Source organism: Nyctibius grandis, chromosome Z (assembly GCF_013368605.1).
Source record: "Nyctibius grandis isolate bNycGra1 chromosome Z, bNycGra1.pri, whole genome shotgun sequence".
NCBI lineage: Eukaryota > Metazoa > Chordata > Aves > Nyctibiiformes > Nyctibiidae > Nyctibius > Nyctibius grandis.
Genome location: NC_090695.1, coordinates 8,798,937 through 8,817,297, shown reverse-complemented (window position 1 = coordinate 8,817,297; position 18,361 = coordinate 8,798,937). Strand labels below are relative to the sequence as shown.

The 18,361-nt window shown below is 61.5% G+C and overlaps 1 protein-coding gene across 3 annotated transcripts; it reads right to left on the bottom strand.

Moving 5' to 3' along the window:
* Positions 1–3,523: 3,523 nt before the first annotated feature.
* On the bottom strand, positions 3,524–18,017 carry DNAJB5 (DnaJ heat shock protein family (Hsp40) member B5). Of its 3 annotated transcripts, none has more exons than XM_068423125.1 (4): positions 17,980–18,017; positions 11,032–11,276; positions 8,647–9,245; positions 3,524–4,629 (listed from the first exon to the last, which is right to left on the bottom strand). In XM_068423125.1, the coding sequence occupies exons 2-4, from the start codon at positions 11,240–11,242 to the stop codon at positions 4,396–4,398; spliced, it is 1,044 nt and encodes a 347-aa protein (XP_068279226.1). In that variant the 5' UTR covers positions 11,243–11,276; positions 17,980–18,017; the 3' UTR covers positions 3,524–4,395. The 3 variants fall into 3 exon arrangements, with proteins under 3 accessions (XP_068279226.1, XP_068279225.1, XP_068279227.1); XM_068423124.1 differs by lacking the exon at positions 17,980–18,017 and adding an exon at positions 11,383–11,520; XM_068423126.1 differs by lacking the exons at positions 3,524–4,629; positions 17,980–18,017 and adding an exon at positions 4,927–8,332 and having other exon boundaries at positions 11,032–11,520.
* Between the last annotated feature and the right edge of the window lie 344 nt (positions 18,018–18,361).

Below are 18,361 nucleotides of genomic sequence, written 5' to 3'. Positions count from 1 at the left end.
GGGTTAAATGCAGATTGTGTGGCAGAAGGGTGCCCCGGCCTGTGGGGCTGAGCCACAATGGAAAGGGCAACTTCCCTGTCCCCCCAGCAGGAGTTGTGTGGGGCCCTGGCGGTGGGAGTTTCTGCCCCAAAGGGTGGCATATCTTGGAGGGCTCCACCAAGCCAGCTGGATGTAAGGGGAGAGGGGAGTGTCAAAATGTCAGAAGGATGGGACCATCCCTGGGAGGGGACTTGTGCATAGCATTGGGGAGAAACGCGCTGAAATTGGGGACGCTGTGTTTAAATAGCACAACCTCCTGCTGGGGTAGGAGGCCATGTCGGCCCTGGGGGAGTGGGGGCAGCTCAGGTGCTCTGTCCTACTTCAGAGCTCTCTGCCAGCACCACTCTTCCCCTGTCCTCATGCCACCTCTGTTGGGGACAACACTGCTGCTCACTCGTACGGGGACGCTGGCCATCGCCAGCTCCTGCAGCAGGGGGTTCAGGGTGGGAGGGCTGGTCCTTCCCCTGCCCCTCGCCTGCCGTTTTGGGTTCACTGGACTGTGGAAACTTTTACTCCGGGGCTGCTTCCCTGCCTGCCCTTCTCCCCGCTGCTCACCTTGGGTTTGCTTTCGTGTCCTGCTGCCTCACCAGTGCACGCCCCAGAGAGGCAGCTCCAGCCAGGGGTGAACCAGGAACCCGGCTGCTCTGGAGCCCCAAATCTTCCCTGCTGCCTCTCCTAATTGCAAATGCTAATTAAATCCAGCAAGAGGGCTGCAAAACCGCATCTTTCTTCCTTGCCACCTGTGGGACATGGCTCCTGGTGAGGACAGCACCTACTGGAGCTCCGAGAGCCATCTGCCCCTGCCCCGGAGTGGTGTAAACCTGCTGGGGGGATCAGGGTGTCTTCCAAATCAGTACTTGCAGCAGCTGGGGAGCTCGGCTGGGCTCCCCCCAGACCCAGGAGAACAGTTGGCACGGGACTGGGTTTGGCCCCAGGTTGTGCCTCTTTCCAGGGGCCACCCCACAGCAGAGACCCCTGGTAGCTGCAGGGGCAAGAGCCTTCCTGCAGCACCTTGCTGGGGGGCCGAGGCACCCCCAAAGGTGCTGGGGGCAGGAAGGTGCTGTTGGCTGGGTCTTGCCTTGGGTGAAGTGGATTAGTGGGGGGGGGGGCGGCTGAGGGCAGCCCTTTCATCGCCTCCATGGTCGGCATCTCCTTCTGCCCCCCTGGGGCTCCCCGTGTGGCCCCAGATCCACGTCCCCCCCACCCCAGCCCTACAGCCGGGTCCCACTGGGACCATGTGACCTCATATGGGCCACAGCCCAGCAATGGGGGGGGGGGTGCAGGATGGGGGACCCCTCCCTGGCCAAGGCGTTGGGGTCCCCCAGGGGACCGGGGCCCTCCTGCAGCACCCCAAACCCCCGGCCCTGCAGGCGCTCCCGCCAGCAGGGGGCAGGCTGCGCCCGCGAGCGGGTCCCCTGCCCCATCCTGGGCCAGGCACGGGTGTCCCGTGGGCATCCCTGACCCACGGCTATCCCTGACCCACGGGCATCTCTGGCCCCAGGGGCATCCCCCACCTTGGGCATCCCCTGTCCCATGAGCGTCTCCTCCCCATGGCTATCCCTGCCTCAATGGCACCCCCCTCCTCCACGGGTATCCCCAGCCCCATGGATCTGCCCTCCCTATTGACATCCCCTGTCCCGTGGCATCCCTTCCCCACGGGTGTTCCTGCCCCAAGGGCATCCCCTGCCCCATGGGCATCCCCGGCAGCACTGTCAGCCCCCATGGCCAGGGGGGCTGTGCTGGCTCTGCCCCCCCAGAGTCTGCTCAGCCCGTTAGCTGCCCCAGCCCTGTCTGCTGCGGGGGCTTCAGGGATAGCTTGTTGCAGGGTGATTTCATGGCCTTGAGCTCTCTCCTGGGAGGGGACAGGGAGCCACGGCCCCCATTTGGGGTTTGGCAGCCTCTGCCCAGTCCTCTCCCGAGGCACAATGACTGTGGGTTTCACTCTCATCGCCTGCCCCTGGGTGCTGCTCCTGCTGAGAGCTTTTGGGCAAACCTTCTGGGTATCAGCAGAACTTTCCCAGGCTGCAACTTGTGCCGCTGCCTCTCACCCTGCCCCAGGGCTGCTCCGGAAAAGCCGGGCACGGATGTCTCCCCAGCCCCCCCCCAGGCAGCCAGCAAGGAGCCCTGACTGGTACTCCTGTCTCCCGACCCCCGGCGATGCAGTTAGCACAACTAACGCCACTTTATGAGGTGAGCAGCCATTCTCTAACCGAGAGGGTCACATATTCATTCCCTTCCCCTCGTTATCAGGCCCTGATAACACCATTGGTGCCCCTGTGCACCAAGCAGACAGACCAAACAGATTTCTTCTTCCCCTCCCTACCAGCCTCAAGGTTCCTGGATGCCAGGCTGGCTACTCCCTTCCTTACCGGCCTTGAGGGTCCCAGGCACCCGGCCAGCCCGGTGCTGGGGTGACAGAGCCCCGTCCCCAGCCCCGCTGCCTGTGGGAGCACAGCCCAGCATCTCCCATCACAACGCACCCCGAGGAAGTCTATTTTTTTTTTTTAAAATACTTTATTTTTTTCTCTCAATACTGACATTACAAAAAAAAAAAAAAAAAGAAAAGAAAAAAATTACAAAATAAAACCACTATAAAACATTCAGGTCTCGTTGAAACCGAGAAAAACAAAGCAGCTTGCATCCGCGCGCTGGCCCGTCTTCTCGCTTGCGGTGTCCACCAGGTTCTTCTGTACGTCAAACTCCACAGGGACCAGGGGAGGGAACCGGCAGCATCCCCCTTCGCCGGCCAAAGCAGGCGATTAATTAAGCAGCACCTAATGGCTCTCCTCACCCCGTATGATACACTGTACAGCTGTACACCCAGCCCCGACAGACACCCCATGCTTGCCCCCGCCCCAAAAGATCCCCTGTTTCAAGTCAGTAATTTATCTTTAAAAAAAAAAAAAAAAAAAAGATTCGTGGGGCGAGGGGAAATATTTTGGTTGGGGTTTTCTCGGCGGTGCTGCGGTGGAAGAGGAGCCGTACAAAGCCAGGTTGAACACGCCTCCTGCTCCATAAGAGCCCTTTCCTGGGGAAAAAACTGGCACGAGGCAGAGCGGGCCGAGAAAGGTAAGAAATATAAAAATTCTCCTGATGGAAATCCAAAGGTTTTAAAAAAATACAGCATTTGAAAACAAAGCCACCAAGCAAACTGCCTCATGCACCTCCCAGCTCCAACCCAACACCCAGAAACACCTCCTTAATGAATCGTCCCTGTAGAAAAATATATACACGCACCTCTCTCGTCTTATTAAAAACCCTAAGGCTGAACTCAAACGCTAGTGAAACCCACAGCTCTGCTCACGCTCGGTTCTGCTTTTGCACCCAGACTTGTGCTACACACACTCCCCACCCCCTTCTTGTGATGGCCTTCATGTTCACGTGGCTGAACCAACCCCCCTCCCCAAAAAAAAGTCAGGGTGCACCACGCCAGGAACCCCAAAACAGGCAGAGGAAAAACCCTTACGGAATTTGTCTAATGAGCTCTATATATATATATGTATTTAAAAAAAAAAAAGCAGCAATGCAAACTCAACACATCTGAACAAGAAAGCTCCACCCTGGGCTTTCCCTTTCCCCCCTCCTCCTGCCAGCTGGGGCTCTGTGGGCAGCGGGTGCCCCCCGGCACCGGGGACAGCCCCGGGCAGGGGCAGGAGGCTGGATGGGATCATCCCCATGTGCTCCATTGTTTGGCACAGCCAAGGCTCGGGTTGTAGGCTTGGCACAGGAGACAGGACCACGGTACCGTGGTCCCAGGTGAGAAACAGTCCGGCTACGGCGAGCGGGGGGCAACCACGGGCGGCAGCCGTCGGCACCGCGGTACAGCCGGGACCCCGAACAGCAGCAAGTGTCAAAGAGGGGAAGAGAAAAACTAACAGGGGGGGATGCCAGATCCTGCGGAGTCCTATTTACACTGTGCCGGACCCCGACAAGTCCAGCCTCTCGTGGGAAAAGTGGCCTGGAAAAGCAGGTGGCATTAAAAAAAAAAACCCACAACATGAGGCACCTCCGCAGGCAAAGGGCCCACGCTGCTCGCTTGTGCGAGGTGGAAAAGCTGGACCTCTGGGGGAAAAATAAAAAGTTTGGCAGCTGGGAGAGCTGCGATGGGCAGGAGCCTCCCTGCTGCTGGAGCAGAAAACAGGCCGAGGAGGAGGGATGGGTGGGGAGCAGGATGGGTGGGGAGTGGGATGGATGGTGGGGGGTGGCTTGGGTGGGTTTTTTGGGGAATGAAAGTGGTGTGATGGCGGGTTTTTTTTTTTTGCATCTGAAAGTGCTGCGGCACCTCTGCTCCATGTGGGCTGGGTGCTGCAGCACCTGTGTTTGGAGTATTGCTGCTTGGAGGAGAGTCCCCGGGCTCTAGGAGCACGGGAGGTGCTGCTTGAGGATCTGTCTCGTCTGGGGAGCTATTCTGTCCGGGAAGCGGATTTTGAACTCCACGATCAAGTCTCCTCGCTGGCTGGGGGCCTTGGGGAAGGGCAGCCCCTCCCCGCGCAGTCTCTTCACTGTCCCCGGCTTGATGATGTCGTTGCAGGGCAGCGGGATCACCCGCCCGTCGATGGTGGGAATGTTCACGGTGCAGCCGCACAAGGCCTGGGGGGGAGAAGAGGGGACACGCCATCAGACGGGGCTGACACCCCAAAGCTTCCCGACAGCCGCACCCCGGCTGCTCCCCGGGTTAAACCGCCCAGCTCCCTCTGGATGATGCCCCAAGAGCATGGGTTGATGCTCACCAGTGCAAACCCAGGTCTCTGCTGGTGCCAGCCCAGTCTAACCACCCTCAACTGGGCTGGGGGAGCTGTGCAGGAGATGGGTGCCCCAGGAGAGGGGTGCCCCAGGAGAGGGATGCTCCAGCCTCATGGGTGGCAGGACTCACCTCCTGGGCTCTGCAGGAGGCACCACCAGCAAGCACCCAGCCACTCGCAGCAACAGGACAGGCTAAATTTATCCCCTTCCCTGGCCTTGCTGCCCAGCCTCAGGCAGCCGAAAATCCAGCTGAGATCATCGGATGCCACCGCGGTCCATCAGCTGCCGCCCTCCGGAGCCCGGCAGCTCTGCCTGGTGCTGGGGGTTATCTATAGCACAGCCCGCGTCCCGTCCCCCCTCTACCAACAGCCCCCAGAAGGTGACGCGGCATGGGACGGCAGCGCAGCCATGGCACGGCACCCAGCTTTGCTGGCAGCCGGGGTCCCGGAGGGGCTGGTCCCCATTGCAAAGGCAAGAGGGGGTTTTGCGGGTGCCACCCTGCGTACCCCAGCCCCCGGCAGCACCGGGGCGGTGGGTGCCGCGGCAGCCGCAAGCCGGCCTGCATTAACGAGCCACGTGACGCGGGAATGCAGCAAGAAAATCCTTGTGTCCTTAAATAACTCAGACAGCTCGGGCGTACACGTGGGCAGGACCGTCTCCAGGCTTTCGGAAAGGGCTGAGGGAGAAGGCTGTGGAGATGCTTCTGGAAAAGGGGGGGTTTGCTGGGGGTACAGCCTCGAGCTTCCTGGCGGGGGGCTGGCGCAGGCTTGACCCTCTGAGCTGGGTCCTGGGGCTCCCAGCCCTCCTGTACCCCCCAGAACACCCTGTAAAGGGAGGGGGGAAGATGCGATTGGCTCTTTCTGGTGTGGATGGGGGGATGTTCTGCATCACCCTCCCCAGGAAAAGCCTCCAGTGGCACAGCAGCAACAGGCACCAGAGGAAACATCTCTTCTTCTCATGCTGGCCACTGGCTCAGGGCCGATGGCTGTGGCTTCTGCGGCTGGACGGGGGCTTTGCACCAGGGCAACCGTGGCAGGACCCGTGCCAGAGCCGGCTGGGGGGCTCCGGAGATCTCCTTGCACAGCTCGTCTGCACAGGGTCTCCTGGGAAGGGTCTTCTCCAGGGATGAGCTTTTCTGGCTGCAGGAGGACACCCGCTGCCAGCTCTGTGCAAGCAGCGCGTGCTCAGCTGGAGCTCCAGCAGGTTGGGGGTGTAGCGAAGGAGGATCTCCCCCCATCAATGCATTTCTGCCCTGCGCCCGCCCAAAGATGCCAGAGCCCTTCTGCTTGCTGGTGCCCACTGCTGTACACCGTGGAGGGCTGCACGGGTGCATGTGTGCCAGGGAAAGGACATCTTCCCCCACAAAATGGGAAGGAGAACAGGAACTCCCCGTGGGAGCAGGCGGACGGGGCAAGTCGAGGGATGCGAGCAGGAGCGGGTGGTAACAGCGAAGGCAGACGGGATCTCAATGTTTCCTTCCTAGAGCCAAGACACAAGAATCCAAGGCGACTGCTCCTCCGCCGTATGTTCCTTGTTTTTCATTCTTCTTGCCCAACTTTGCTGGCATTTGGGAAAATGGTTGCTGAAGTAACACCAGCAACCGCCGGGAGCTGCCCCGCATCCTAGAAAGAGGCTGGGTTTATCCCTCGGGATGAAACCACCGTGGGTTTGATCGCTGAGCGCCGCGCTGCGAGCGCAGAGCTGTATCTGGGTCAGCGCTGGGTCCTCCTCCGCTCGCAGCGGAGCCGCGGCGGGGGACGTCGCCACCCGTCGGGATGCTTCGAGGAAGGTGACGCCAGGTAAAGGATGCAGAGCGGGCGGCTGCCGAGGGCAGAGGAGGGCTCTGTGGGATGGAGGAAGAGGAGGAAGATGCTCTCCTGAGTGCCCCAAGGTGCCTTGCTCCCCATGGCAGCAGGGTGCTGGCGAGGGGTCTCCGACACAGCCACAAGTCGGGTCACAGCACCCACCACCTGCCAGCTCTGCCTGACCACACTGCGCCGTGCTGCTCTCCTGGCAGTGGAAGAGACTAAAGCTCAAGCTAAAAAAGGCAGACTTACACGGAGGAAGGGTGCAAGGAGAGCGCCCAAGGCTACGGCCGTAGGCTCAGGTGATGAAGAGGTCGTACTCCATCACATACGGAGGTGGTGGCATATGGAGTGCGGGAGCTCCCGGCATCAGCTCGTGCTCCAGAGCACCTAAGGTACTTGTTCCCGTGGAAGATAAAAGCAGCAGAGTAACCCCTGCCCGGGCAAATGGCAGGCTGGGGATGGCAGCGAGGCCAGCAGCTCCCCGAGGATGCCCAGCGTGTTGGGTTTGCGCTGGGGGAGGACAGAGACCAGCTCAAAGAGACAAAGAATGTGCCTGGACCACCAATTTTCCAGCTTGAAAAAGTGACTGCATCGTGCAAACCAAACGCCAGCACACATGGCTTGCTGATGGGGACCACGGGCACCCGGCACCAGCGCTTCTGGTGCAACAGCGCGTGGGGCCGGAGCAGGTTTCTCCACTTGCTGCTCAAAGGGCAACTCCAGGCAAGAATCCCTCCAGCCTGAGCAGCGCAGGAACCTGGGCTAACGTGGTCTGGACATCGGCATAGCCGGCTTGGGGTTAATTTTACAGCCAGGGGAATGCATGGAAGGAAACATCTGAGATACGGCATGCATGGCTCCATAAATAAGGCAGCAGAGTATTTCTGGAGCGGGCAGAGGAGCCAGCCACCGCAGGAATAAACCTCTTCACCGTGCACTGCGAAGGAAATTCAGCTCCCCAGGCTGCAGGTTAACTTGAGCTGAGTTTGCTCCAGGAGCACCCGGCTCTGCCCGACCCACGTGGCTGCCCCTTGCCGCCAGTACACCCAGTCACAGCCCCAGCTGGGATGCGGAGCCATCGCAAAGCTCTCCCAACTCCCCGGCACGCTAACGAGCTCACGTTTCCCTACCTCAGGTCTGGCCCATTGAGCTTATTTCTATTAAATGCATTTGAGAACATAAATCTGCCTTCAGAATAAAAAAAAATATCAGCTCATTAAGAAGACAGACAGCGTCTACGGTCTGAAAGGAACAGCAAATGGCAGCTGCCAAAAATGTCAGCGTTAAACGCAGCTGCCAGCTGGGGTTTACTAAAAGGCAGTTATACAGCACACCTCGTACCGGGGTGACCTCCCCTTCCTCTCCCACCTTCGCCCAGCTTGCTGGCTCTGATGCACCCAGCCCCACTGCGACCTCCAGGACCGGCAGCCTGGATGTGCTGGGTTATGCTCATGGCCTGAATACCTCATTTATTTGGTTCTGTATCATCTAGGAAAGCCAGAACCAAGGGAAACAGCGACAGCATTGCTCAGGGAGGGCGAGGTACCGCCTTTCTCTGCGTGACCCTGCTCCCTGTCCATGGGGAGAGGGGGAGAGGCACCCGGTGCTATCGCAGACGGTAATTAAGCCACAGCAGGCTCGGCTACAAGAACAGGCAGGGACCAGACTCATGCCAGCCAACCTGGGTTTTCCCTTGTTCCTACAGAAGATCTGGGCTTTCTTCCACATGTGAGCACCCTACGCTAAAATAGAAGGACAAGACACATGGGGAAGGGAGAAAACGGGTAAATACCACCTGTGTTGGCTCAAGAAGCAAGGCGCGTTCAGCAGGGACCGCAGCACCCGTGTCCTACACCCGGCACAGAGGCTGAGCACCTCCAAAACCAAGCACGAGTTGGCCTCTGTGCTCCTCTCTGCAGAGTTCTTTGCTTGTGTCTCTCGTGACTTACCTGGTCCTTCCTCATCGGTGCAGGACAAGGACTGACTCCTGTCTTGGCCCCATGTGCCACCACCCAGCGCCACCTCCCACCTCGTGGGTTTTTCCACCCATACCCACCTCTTTAAGACTGATGTTTGCCGTGTAGACCACGTTCGTCCCATCCCTCTTGAAGTGTGAGTGAGGCTTGTCCTTGAGGATGAAGACGATGTCAGCAGGGATGTTGTCCGGGGTGGCGTCCCCTTCTTTGGGGAATGTGATTTTGGTTCCCTCCTTCCAACCCCGTTTGATGACAATGTTTAGGATCTTGTCCTCAGTCCGCATGGTCCGGCCATCAGCGTTGAGCCTTCGGCGTGTGATCTTCATCCTCTTGGTGGAGCCGTGGTAGATCTCTTCCAGGGACACCTTGAGCTCGTGGATGACGGGTGGGTCTTGGACCTTCCTCCGCATGTGCAGGGACTCTTGATGCCGCCGGTGAACCCCGTTAATGCCATTGAAGCCAAACCGGCCGAAGGCACTGAAAGGGTCGTCATCGTCATCGATATCCACGTCATCCTGGTCAAAGCCATTGAACATCCGGGAGCGGCTGCTGGCAAAGAAGATGTCGAAAGGGTTGGACCCTCCGAAGAAGGACGCGAAGGTGGCATGGGGGTCTCCATGGAAGGTGTAGTGGAAAGTGTTCCCTGAGCCACCTGAAGAGCCACCTCCAGTTTTGAGACCTGGAAGACAACAGGGAAGAGGAGACATGAACACTCCCTGCTGGTGGATGCCGTGCCGGGACTGCACTTTCCAGGTGGGGATGTGGTCTCTGCTGGCTCCAGGCAGCCCTTCCAGCATCTCTTGGGGGTGCAGGTCATCCCCTCCAGCCCAGTCACCTGCAGAGAGCATGAGCCAGGACGGCACCATCTCAACCCATGACACACCATCCTGCCCCTACACCCATTAAGCTCAAAATTCATTCAGGTCTTGTCCCTGCTACCTGGACTGAAGTGCTGCTTTGTTTCTCTCCACTCAGTTCACTCCCCCAAAGTCCCAAGCAGCCAAGGCACACAAGTGGCCCCCCAAAGAGGTCACACACGCTCTGCAAGGCTATTTTTGACCAGGAGGGGCAGGAAGGGTTAAGCCAGGCCTGGCTCAAGGACTATTTTCAGGGCACGCCAGTGACAGGGAAGGGCTATTTCTGACAGGCTGTCCCTCGTGCCAGCCCCCTGCAGCGACAGATATCAGGGGGACAAGCACAAAGCGGGCAAGTCTAGGGGTCTGTTCTGATCAATGAAGTTAATATTCTGTGTGGGTCGGAAGGTTTTCGCTTCACCTTGTCCACCGCAGCGTGTGGGACCCAGAAGCCCCTCAAAACGCCGATCCCCAAGACACGTTGCTCCAAAAAATGGCATCTGATGGCAAACAAAAGGTGTGGGGGAATGTGGACCGTGACTGGTCTGACGCTGATGGGGCAAGGAGGGGGATGCTCTTTCCTCCCTCCTCAACTCGCTCTTACTTGAGGTGCCTCCAGGCGATGGGGATTTCGCCAAACGCCCAGCGAGCCCCTGTCCCCAACAGACTGTACAGCCAGGAGGTTTCACCTTTAATCCCGTGACACCAGCCTGCACGGGGTCTGATTTCGGCATCGCCTCCAGGGTCAGGCTGGCTTCCCACTTGAGACAGTCACTTCTCATTTTACAGCAAATCACCGCGCCTGGTGCATCCATCATAGCCCCGACATAATTAACGGGTTGAGAATTAACCCACCACTGGTTAATTCTGCCGGCAGCTCATTAGGGGATGCACCTGCCCGCTGGCCCCACGAGAGGGGCTGCCCCTTCCACCCGGCAGCCTGCTGCTGCCAGACCTCCTGCTCTGTTAAGCACCCAAGTCCTGGGCTGATTAATGCAGATGCTATTCGGTGCTCTCCTCGAATGGGGTTGCGCTCTTCCATCTTCGACTAATAAGGCCGCCTGCGGTGGAGCGGCTCTCCTCCTCCATGCCAACCACCAGACAACAGCAGCCGCTTGGTTTCAAAACAAGGACCTATTACTTAAATTGGGAAAAGCTTTGAATCCTGTAGGTCAGCCTGTACTGGGGAGGGCAGCGGGACCAGTGCCCAAAGGCAGGGGGGAACGTGGGCAAACGCAGTACTTCTCTGCCGGGATATTTAGTTCAATTAAAGGGTTGCTAATGAATTACCCCAGGTATGACCCCCCAGGAGGTGAGCTCCTTCCACTTCCCGGTCTCAGCTGGCTCCCGGGGGTTTGGGGAGGGCAGGGAGAGCCCAGCCATCCCAGGAAGCAGGGTTGGAAAAGCAGAGCAGCCCGGGGAGGAGTGGGATGAGAGGCGATTTCTGGCACCCGCGGAACCTTTGCTTCCCCAATTCCGCGGCTATCAGCCCCGTGTTGGGGGCAGGCACGAACCGCAGGAACACCTCTGTGTGACAACACTCCCTCGACTATAAAAACCGACCTGGACCCCGCACCCCTGCCACCGAGCGGGCACTGCTCGTCCCCTTACCTTCCTCCCCATACTGGTCGTAAACGGCTCGTTTCTTGGGGTCGCTCAGGACGTCGTAAGCCTCCGCGATCTCCTTGAACTTCTCCTCGGCGTTGGGGTCTTTATTCTTATCGGGGTGATACTTCAGGGCCATTTTCCGATAGGCTTTCTTGATTTCATCCTCGTTGGCACCGGTCTGGATGCCCAAAATCTTGTAATAGTCCTTCCCCATGACGGTGACGCTGCCGGGAGCCGAGTATTTATTCCTGAAAAGCACAAAGACAGCTCTCCGTGAGGCGAATATGGCACCGGGGCGGCTGGGGACGGGACCGGCATGCACTTATCGCGGAGCCGGCGCTCCCCACGTCCCACCGGCCAGCAGCACCACAGACGGCTCCAGTCCACGCTTCCCAACGGCGGTCAGAGCCCCGGCGCCAGGACGTGGCACGGCTCCCGTTCTACCCCCCCGAGCCCCACGGCGGGGATGGGGAGACTCATCTCTGAGGCTGACGGGGACAGGGAGAGCCCGAGCCGGGGCACGGCGTTATTATAGGGGCCACGCCGCTGCTAACGTCAGGCCAGGGCTGCGTCCCCGTCCCGTCCCCCCCGGGCCGAGCCAGGGGGGCTGAGCTATGTCTAAATGTAGCCGCCGGCCCATGTCCATCACCCCCCGCTTCATCCTCTCCCAGCCAGGGACGCGGGACCCGAATCGGGGTGATGACAGCAGGTTTTTGGAGGCTGAAAGCGGCTGCTGCCGCCTTCACCTTAAAGGAACTTCAAACATTTTGTTCCTGAAAGCAGTTGGCATTCAGCTGGAGATAAGCGCCTCCGGCATGCCAGAGCTGTGATTTGTGTTTAGCGGAGAGAGAACGAAGCCGTTAGACAGAAACATCTTGTGGTGGTGGGAGGGCTTTTTTATGTAAAAAAAAAAGAAAAACCCTTTCTAGCCTGACTTGCACTCCCCGAGAGCCTTCAGCCACGTCCTGCGGTAAGCCAGAAGCCCCGGGGCTCACCCCCTCTGCTGTGTGGGGGCTGAGGCTGGGGCCATGCCTTACTAAGGCATGGAAAACCTGGTGGCCGTCACCCAAGGGAGGGAAATTCCTCCCCCAGTCACGCTGCTGGAGTGGCAGAGACCCGGAGGAGACGGGAGGGCAGCTCCTCCGAGGATCCTTCCCGCTGCTTCTCAGCCTTGGGTTATCTGACAGCAAACTCCTGAATCCCCCAAGCCTGACCTGCCTCCCTGCTTGCTGCTGGCCCTGCTCATCTCCACGTGTTGCCCCAGCAGACCCGCTGCTCTCTAAGCCCTCCTGCTCCCTGCTACAGCCTAGGTTTCACCCCATCCTTGCTCCAAACACCCCAGGGCAGCCCCAGCCCATCGTGCCCCTCCAGCAGATGGGTTTCCGCATGGGGAGTGAGCCTTGGCCCCTTCCTTCACCATCGTACAAGCTGCCAGATGTTCTTCCCCACCCTTACTCCATCCATAAGTTCCTGGTGGAGGTCACGGAGAGACCCCCCAACCACAGCAGCTCAGGTAAGGGTGGTTGGATGCCCCCGGGGTGCATACCCACAGTGCTGCACTGAGCCCCTGGCATCCATCCCAAGCATCACCAAATCACACAATGGTTTGGGTTGGAAGGGGCCTTAAAGATCATCTACTTCCAACCCCGCTGCCACAGGCAGGGACACCTTCCACTAGACCAGGTTGCTCAAAGCCCCATCCAACCTGGCCTTGAACACTGCCAGGGAGGGGGCAGCCACAGCTTCTCTGGGCAACCTGTGCTGGTGTCTCACCACCCTCACAGGAAAGAATTTCTTCCTCATATTTAATCTAAATCTCCCCTCTTTCAGTTTAAAACCATTCCCCCTGGCCTGCCTTAGGTCACACCTCAGACAACAACCCCTCTACAGCTGAGTAGCTGCTATGAGGGCTTGGAAATCAGCCACCTCCATTCGAACTCCAACTTCTGCTCTCTTTTGCCCCAGCCACGGAGCAGCTCCTTTGCCAGAGGTGGGGAGGAGGGATAAGGCACTCAAGGCACGGCCAGGGGAGATGGGGGCACCGGCAGACACGTGAGGCAGCTTGGGGGGGCACAGAAGAGGTGGGAGAAGGTCCCTGGGGGCGTAAAGAGCACCGTCAGCGTCTCCCGCGGCAGCTCCTGGGTGCCAGCACGTTTCTGTACCAGCTCCTGGTTGCGGAGCCGCTGCCGTCACCCAGCCCACGCAGGCGCTGGGGGATGCTCTGCCCCTCGCCCCCCTCCGCCTCCCCATCTGCCCTCCCCGTGGGGCCCGGGCGTGCGGGAGACCCTGGGGTGAGCAACAGGCGGTGGGGCTGAGAGGTAACCTGCCCATCGCCCCCACCAAAGGTCACCCCAACGCCTCCCTTCCCCATGGCAGCCTGCGGCACGGGGCAACGGCTCCCCACAACACGGACCGGGACCTGGACCAGGATTTGGCCCCCGGCTGGATGATGACAACCCTCCCGCAGCAACAGCAAGCCAGGCAGCGCTGGATAAAATCCTGTCGCACCCCGTCCCGAGAGACACAGAGGTGGCAAACCTTCAATTGTCCCCCCAGGGACCACAGCACCTGGCTCCAACCCCATGCAGCCCAATCCAGCGGCACTACTGGGACCCCCTTTGCCCAGCCAAAACCTCACGGCGCTTCCCACGAAAATACATCCAACCCCGGCAAAACGCTGTCACACCCCGCAAGATCTCCTGTCCTGACCACCGAGGGGTCTTTGGCCGGGGTGGGGATGCTCTCCTGGCCAGTGACCCCTTCGTCCAGCTAGGCTCAGGGAGGGGGATCCTGTACCGAAACGCACCCCCGCGCCGCGGTTTACCGTGCCGGTGAGGACCAGCTGCCGACGGGTGACCCGGTGGGTTACGGCACGTTCCGGAGGCGACGCTCACACCCGCGACGATGGTAAAACACGACTCTGTCCCCGCAGAGCCTCCCTTCCCTCCCACCTCCTGGGGATCAGCTGCGCCTTGCCACCGCTCCTCTCCCCCTTCTGCTCACTCATCCTCTCCCGCCTTCCCATTTAACGCCCTCGGGAGCGGGGAGGGGTGGGGTGGGGGGGCAAGGCGTCGCAGGGTGGGTTTCAGAGGGGCAAGGCCATTCCTGCATCGCCTTCCCTTCGGACACAGCAGCGTCTGCCTGGTCTTGGAGGAAACCACAAGCATCCCCTGGCCCCGCCGAGCCAGCCCAGCCTCCATCCTCCTCTTGCAACCACACACACACAGAGAAAAAAAATTAAATAAAAAATTAAATCTTTGTTCCGGCCCCGCATGACATCAGCCCATGCGAGTGCTGGGTGAGCGCGCCAGCTGAATAGCGATTGTTTGACATAATCCCTCCGCTCGGCAGTCATCTAAGGGAACAAACCCACCCCGACACCGGCACCAGCCAGAGGGTTTTTATTTTTTTTATCATCTTGGGGCGCAAGGTCACCGCAGGACACCGGGGACGGGCACCGACGGCTTAACGAGGACGCGAGGTCGAGAGGCGGAAACCCACTTACCGAAACTTTACGAACGCATTCAGAGTCCAAGCCGTCATTTTTAGAGGCTCTAGTCTTATTTTAAACATCACGGCTGTCCGCGGGCGTCGGCAGGTGCTGCGTGCCCGGCTGGGGGGCACCGGAGGGCGGCAGGGGGATGGCGGAGAGGACGGCGCTGGCTCGTGCCGGGGATGCCACCGTCCCCAAGGGATGCTCGGGTGGGCAGCCTCCCCGTCCAGCTCCTCCGGTGCACCAAAAAGGCAGCTCCTCGCCCCAAAAAGGCAGGTCCTTGCCAGCCCAGCGGCCACGGTTGGCTCCGACCTCCGCTCCCAAGGTGGCTCAGGAAGGGCTTTGGCGGTGGGCGAGCGGGCGTCAGCGCGGCGCTGCCGGGGAGCTGCCGTCCTTTGTGTGCTTCCCAGCTGCGCGCGGGGGGACCCCTCAACGGAGCTGCTCGCCGAGCCGTGATTTTCCTTTTAATTGGTTTCTCACAATTTCTCGCTAAGCCGTCGGATTAAGACGCTTGTGCCGTCAGCTCCGGCACCCTCCCTCCCCGCTGCCACAAGGCCCCCGGCCGCCCCGTTACTCTCACGTCCCCTCCCCGTGCAGCCCCCGCCGAGGACCGGGGTGTGCAGCCAGCAGCCCCCCCGCCGTCCCCAGAAACGCCTGTGCTGACGCCTGGGGCCGTGCACCCACCAGGCGAATCGGGGAGGCAGGAAAGTAGGGCGGGTGGTGGCGGCGATGCGTTAAAAAAAAAGAAAGAGTCCCGTTAACCAATGTGCACCTCCCCAGCTTTCCCCTTGGGATGCGCGGGGGTCCCTGCGTCCCCCTCCCCGGGTGCCGGCTCTGGTCCCCCAGCAGAGAGGTCGGACCGCTGCGCTCCCACCGCAGCCGGGTACCGGGACGGCGGCGGCACAAAACCTACTTCTGAGAAGTCACCTTCACGCGCGCCAAGGAAATCCAATGCCACCGCGTCCCCCCGCTCCGTCACCGTCACGGAGAGCATCCCCTCCGGATGCCCCACACTGAAACTGGGTCTACCGGGACATCACCGGGCGGCTCCTGCATCCCACCCTGGGCGAGGCGACAGCCCCCAGCCCGCTGCCTGCCCGGAGGGCTGGGGGTCCGGTGGCTCACCGGGCACCGGGGTGGGTGCCGGGGTGGGTGCGTACCTCTCGGCGCGGCTCCAGAAGAGCAGGATGGCCGGCATGGCAGCGTGTCCCGGGTCTGGTCGGGGAGCCGGAGGGGATGTCGACGCGCCGGGGCAGGCAGAGCCACCCGTGCCCGGTGCCGGCTGGCAGCCGCAGGCAACCAGGCAGCAATGTCATGACTACCCGCAATGAATCATCCCCTCCCCGAGCCCCCACGCTGCACCGCCCGCCTCCCCCTCCCCACCGACAGCCCCACTGGGGTGCCAGGCACCTGCGTGGGGACGGGGTTAACCCTCCCCTCGCTGCCTCTGCCGGCACGGCCCCCGCTGCCAGCCCCGCCGGCTGCTGCCTCCTGCGTGGGGACGGGTCAAGACCCCCGCTCAAGGTCCCCCACTTCCACGCCCACGGGGTGCTGCGTCCTCCGTGGGGCCAGGGTCAAACCCCACTCACCACCCTCCCAGACAGGGTCCCCCATTTCCAGCCCTACCGGGTGCTGGCTCCTGGGAGGGGATGAGGTCAAGCCCTCTCCCCGTGTAGGGTCCCCTCTTTCCAGCCCCACTGGGGTGCTCACACTGGTGTGGGGATGGGGTCAAGCCCTCCTCGCTGCCTCCCCATGTAGGGTCCCCCCTTTCCACCCTCACCAGGGTGCTCACACTGGCATGGGGATGGGGTTAAACCCCCTCATTGCACTCCCCTTGCCCCGGGGCTAAGACCAGGTGTGGGGATGGGGTTAAGCCCCCCCCACATCCCCCCAGGCGGTGCCCCATTTAGGGGTGCCCCGTTTAGGGGCTCGGCAAGGAGCTGCCACCTGCATGGGAAGGGGTTCACCCCTCCGCTGTGCCCCAGTGCGTGGCTGGCCCCTGGCAGGGGTGACCCTCTTGCCACAGCTCCAGCCCCACTGCGACCCACTGGTTAACCCTCTCCTCCCCACCGACAGCTCTTCTGGGGACGCTGTCACCTCGACTGGGGACAGGGGTTAACCCCTTCCTTGCTGGCCCCTCTGACCCCATTACTGTCACCTCAGGGCAGGGGGCAGGGGGGGGGTTATGCACTTCCTCACCAGCCAGTTCAGCCCCACTGGGACATACTGGTCCCCCCAAGAGGGGAAGGGGGAGTTAACCCCTTCCTGGCCACACCACACCACTCCAACAGGACACATTGTTCCCTCCAAAGCAGGAGGGGAGAGAGGGGTTAACCCTTACCTCACCGCCCTCTCTAGCCCCAAAAAGCCATACTACAGCCCTGGGGGGGGGGGGTATTAACCCCTTCCTCCCAGCCCCACTTGGATGCACTGTTACTGCTACGGGGCAGAGGGATTAACCCCTTCCTCCCACCCCCTTCAGATCCACGGGGACACGCTGTCACTAGGTAGGGCACAGCAGTTAACCCTGACCCACAGCCCCAGCAGCAAACCCTGTCACCCCATGGGGGCAGAGGGGCTAAGCCTCCCTTCCTAGTCCCATAGCAAAACCCTGGCACGACATGGGGCAGAGGGACTGAGCTTCCAGCCCCACAGTGACACCCTGTTACCCTATAGGGCTGAGGGACAGACCCCCAGCCTCACAGCGTCATCCCGTCACGGCACAGGGACTGACCCACCCCCCAGCCCCACAGTGATACCCTGTCACTCCACGGGCGGGGGAAGTGAGCTCCCAGCACCACAGTGACACTCTGTCACCCCATGGGCAGGGGGACTGAACCCCCCCCAGCCCCACAGTGACACTTGTCACCCCACAGGGCAGGGGGACTGACCCCTCCCAGCCCCACAGTGACACTCTGTCACCCCATGGGCAGGGGGACTGACCCCCCCCCCAGCCCCACATTGACACTTGTCACCCCATGGGCAGGGGGACTGACCCCTCCCAGCCCCACAGTGACACTCTGTCACCCCACAGGGCAGGGGGACTGACCCCTCCCAGCCCCACAGTGACACTCTGTCACCCCATGGGCAGGGGGACTGACCCCCCCCCCCCAGGCCCCACAGTGACACTCTTGTCACCCCACAGGGCAGGGGGACCGACACCTCCAGCCCCACAGTGTCACCCCACGAGGCACGGGAACGGGCCACCTCAGCCTCACAGCAACACCCTGTCACCCCACGGGGCAGAGGGAGTGACCCCCCCCCAGCCCCACAGCGACAGCCTGTCACCCCACGGGGGAGCGGGACTGACCCCCCCAGCCCCACAGCGTCACCCCACGGGCAGAGGCACTGTCGCCCCCACAGGGACACGCCGTCACCCGGGAGGCCGGTGCCGGCGCCGCGGGGGGTGTGTGGGGCAGCGCGGTGGGGCAGGGCCGCCGCCCCCCCCCGGCACTCACCGCTCGCGCTGTCCCGGGGCGCCGCGCGCTCGCTCAGCCGCCCCCACCCCCGCCCCGCCGCCCCGGCCACCACACGTCAGGGGGAGTCCCGCCCGCGCGCGCCCCGCCCCGTTGGGCCGGGAGGGTGTCCGTCGCCGCGCCGCGCCGCGCTCATTGGCTCTCCGTCAGGGGGAGGCGGGGCGAGGCAGGACGGGCCCTCGCCTGCACCCGCCCAGCCTCGCCCCGCCTCCCCACCGCCGCTTTCCATTGGCCAGTTCAAGCCGGCACCGCCCCCTCGTGGCGCTCTCATTGGTCGGATCCTCGTTGGTAACGGCGGGATCCCCGGGGGGAATCTTCTGGAAGGCTGTGACGTCACCGCGGCGCTGCGCGTCAAACCTTCCCT